Source organism: Gossypium arboreum, chromosome 10, assembly GCF_025698485.1.
Source record: "Gossypium arboreum isolate Shixiya-1 chromosome 10, ASM2569848v2, whole genome shotgun sequence".
NCBI classification, from domain to species: Eukaryota; Viridiplantae; Streptophyta; class Magnoliopsida; order Malvales; family Malvaceae; genus Gossypium; species Gossypium arboreum.
In genome coordinates, this window is record NC_069079.1 from 112,105,976 (window position 1) to 112,108,885 (window position 2,910).

General features: G+C 30.7%; 1 protein-coding gene across 1 annotated transcript; it reads left to right on the forward strand.

The window, feature by feature from the left end:
* The first annotated feature begins 384 nt into the window (after positions 1-384).
* Positions 385-1,829, forward strand: LOC108487655 (G-type lectin S-receptor-like serine/threonine-protein kinase SD2-5). Its single transcript, XM_017792034.2, has one exon. It carries the CDS (start codon positions 391-393, stop codon positions 1,564-1,566), a length of 1,176 nt encoding a protein of 391 aa, XP_017647523.1. The 5' UTR covers positions 385-390; the 3' UTR covers positions 1,567-1,829.
* The last annotated feature ends 1,081 nt before the right edge of the window (positions 1,830-2,910 follow it).

Consider the following 2,910-nt stretch of genomic DNA (forward strand, 5'->3'; position numbering starts at 1 on the left):
TTAACAATTTCTTTTTCGTTTTTAACAGAAAATGACAGGATCAATAGGACCTAAGATGGTCACGCTACTACCATAGGAGGCACCACCCGGTCCATACCATTTTCATCATTACTTTTTTTCCTATACCATTTTAGTATTTTTTTTTAAAACGTAAAAAAACCCCTTCCTCCTATTCCATGCTGAGTTGGCACGGTCAATGATTTCCAAAACAGTTTTTTGGTCATTTCCTAAAACATAGGACTAGAACAGTACTACTCTTTTTGACTTTTCTGCTCTTTCTTGGTGATTTCATATGATAGCACTGCAGTTTATAAAGCTTGACGCCATTGTTGCGCCTATTTCTCTCAAAAATAACTCTTTCCTGCAAAGCCATTTCCCGTCTTAGTGAAAATGAATAAGAATGCCCGTTGCTACTTTGTAATGAGCACGCTTTTTACTCTACTCATCATAGCTGTTATTGTGAACATTGATTTACTTTTTTGGATAGTTCTATGCGCTTTCCTTCTTGTTGTAGCCATTTTCTTTTATAGAAGATTTAAAAATGGGTTCCAGCAAGTTGAGGAAGATAATTATCTTGACAACATGCTGAAAATGCCAACTAGATTCTCTTATGAAGACTTGAAGAACATCACCAAGAATTTTAGCAACAAGCTTGGTGAAGGTGGATTCGGGTCTGTTTGTCAAGGAACATTGCCTACGGGTTCTGAAGTTGCAGTGAAGCATCTTTTTTACGTCGGTCCAATTAATAAGTCCTTCATTTCGGAAGTTCAGACGATTGGAAACCTCAACCATTTCAATTTGGTAAGTTTGGTTGGATTTTGTGCTGAAAAATTCAATAGGTTTATAGTTTATGAGTTCATGGTTAATGGGTCGCTAGATCAATGGATCTTCAAAACCAACCAACAACTTGCACTTGCTTGGCAAGTTAGAAAGAAGATCATTTTAGATATAGCCAAAGGACTTGCTTATCTTCACGAAGATTGCAACCAAAAGATAATTCACTTAGACATTAAACCTCAAAATATCCTTTTAGATGTTAATTTCAATGCCAAAATTTCAGATTTTGGATTATCTAAGCTAATTGAAAGAGACCAAAGTCAAGTCATTACACGTATGAGGGGAACCCCGGGTTATATGGCTCCCGAATGGCTAAGTTCAGTCATAACTGAGAAAGTAGATGTCTATAGCTTCGGTATTGTGGTCTTAGAAATTCTTTGCGGGCGACAAAACATCGACGAGTCTCAACTAGATGAAAATAGGCATTTACTGGAACTTTTTAGGAGAAAGCAAGAGGAGGGGAAACTCTTGGATTTAGTCGATGAGTGCAACGGTGATATGCATTCCAATGCAACCGAAGTCATGGAGATGATGAAGATTGTTGCATCGTGCTTGCAAACTGAACATGCCAACAGGCCTTCCATGTCCTCACTTGTGAAGCTTTTTGAAGGTTCAGTTGATGTTGTAATTAACATGGACGAAGATTCTCAAAATGAATTAACATTAGAAGTGGAAGTGGAGAGTTTAGCTTCAACAGTTGCAGACTCTGTGTTATCTGGACCAAGGTGATGATGTAGACACAAAGGAGATGTTGGAAGATTGCATGCAAACTGGGGTATGGTCCCACTTTTAACTTATCCGATATACTACTTTTATTACCAAAGTCACGTACTTGTCTTCATCCTTAATCTGTGGGTCCAATAAAGTGTAAGTTAGTCAACAGGAAGACTCAAAGGTAGTTGAAACATCGTCTCCTTTCCTTGTTGAAATATATAAGACTTTTTGGCCATTATTGCTTTATGGCTGCGTTTGAGTAATAATATATAATATTGTACTTTTTTTAATTTCGCATTTTAGAATAAAATTAAGTTTTTATTTTTAATTTTATATTTTCAAATAATCTCAATATGTTGAAATATATAATGCAATCTTAATATCATTTGAGCCTTAGATTATTTTCGATTACAAGCAAAATTTGAAATTGTAGACTAATTTAACTTTTGTTTTCATCATTTTAATCAGTTTTGTATTTTTTTCTCAAATAAAATTTAAATTTAAATAAAATAAAATCTCTCAAAACAATAGATATCATATTTTAAAATTAAAATTATTACATATACTTTAAAAAATTATTTATTACGATTATAATTATGGTTGAGAATGCAAATCATTTTTCATTAATTATATTATAATTTGGTTTATAAATTTATTTCAACATGATTATATAAATTGCAATAAAAACAGAAAAAAATTCATCATATTTTGTGGGAATTAAAAATAAAAATTAAAAGAATTAAACTTATTAAAAATAAATTCTATAATAAATATAATTTAATGAAATATACTTAAAACTAATTTCACGTTTTATCAATCAAATATCAAAATATTACATTTTACCTAAACAAATAAAATAAAATAAGATAATATATCTTATTATTAAAAAATCTATTTTTCTTTAACCAAAAGCAGCCTATATTATATGGTTTAATTCGAGAGGTAAAAGGCGCTCACGTGAATTCTGCCTCCAGCGTCAAAATATGGTTATTAGCCATTTTTAGATGATCCAAACCCTGAATTGAAGCACTGCATTTTTGAAGTGGGTTAAGGTATAGCGGTAGTGCCTGTACTTTAGTAAAATTAAAATTTAACCCCTAGAAATTAAATTCTTCAATTATTGTGATTTAAAATTTTCAGTCATACTAAGTATTTATTTTTCTTAAAATTTTTCAATTTGGCGTATTGATCAAATTGTCCTCATGTGATGTATCAAATGATTGACAAAAATATATATTAAGTTGATAAATTTTAACTGAAACTACCAATAATATGATGATTACGATTCTTAAATTAAAAAATAAAAAGATTTAATTTTAAATTTTAAAATATAGTAATTAAATTCAATTTTATAAAAGT

Bases quoted from the DNA above. Each gene is read 5' to 3' on its own strand.
- LOC108487655 (XM_017792034.2), top strand. From the start codon at position 391: ATGAATAAGAATGCCCGTTGCTACTTTGTAATGAGCACGCTTTTTACT.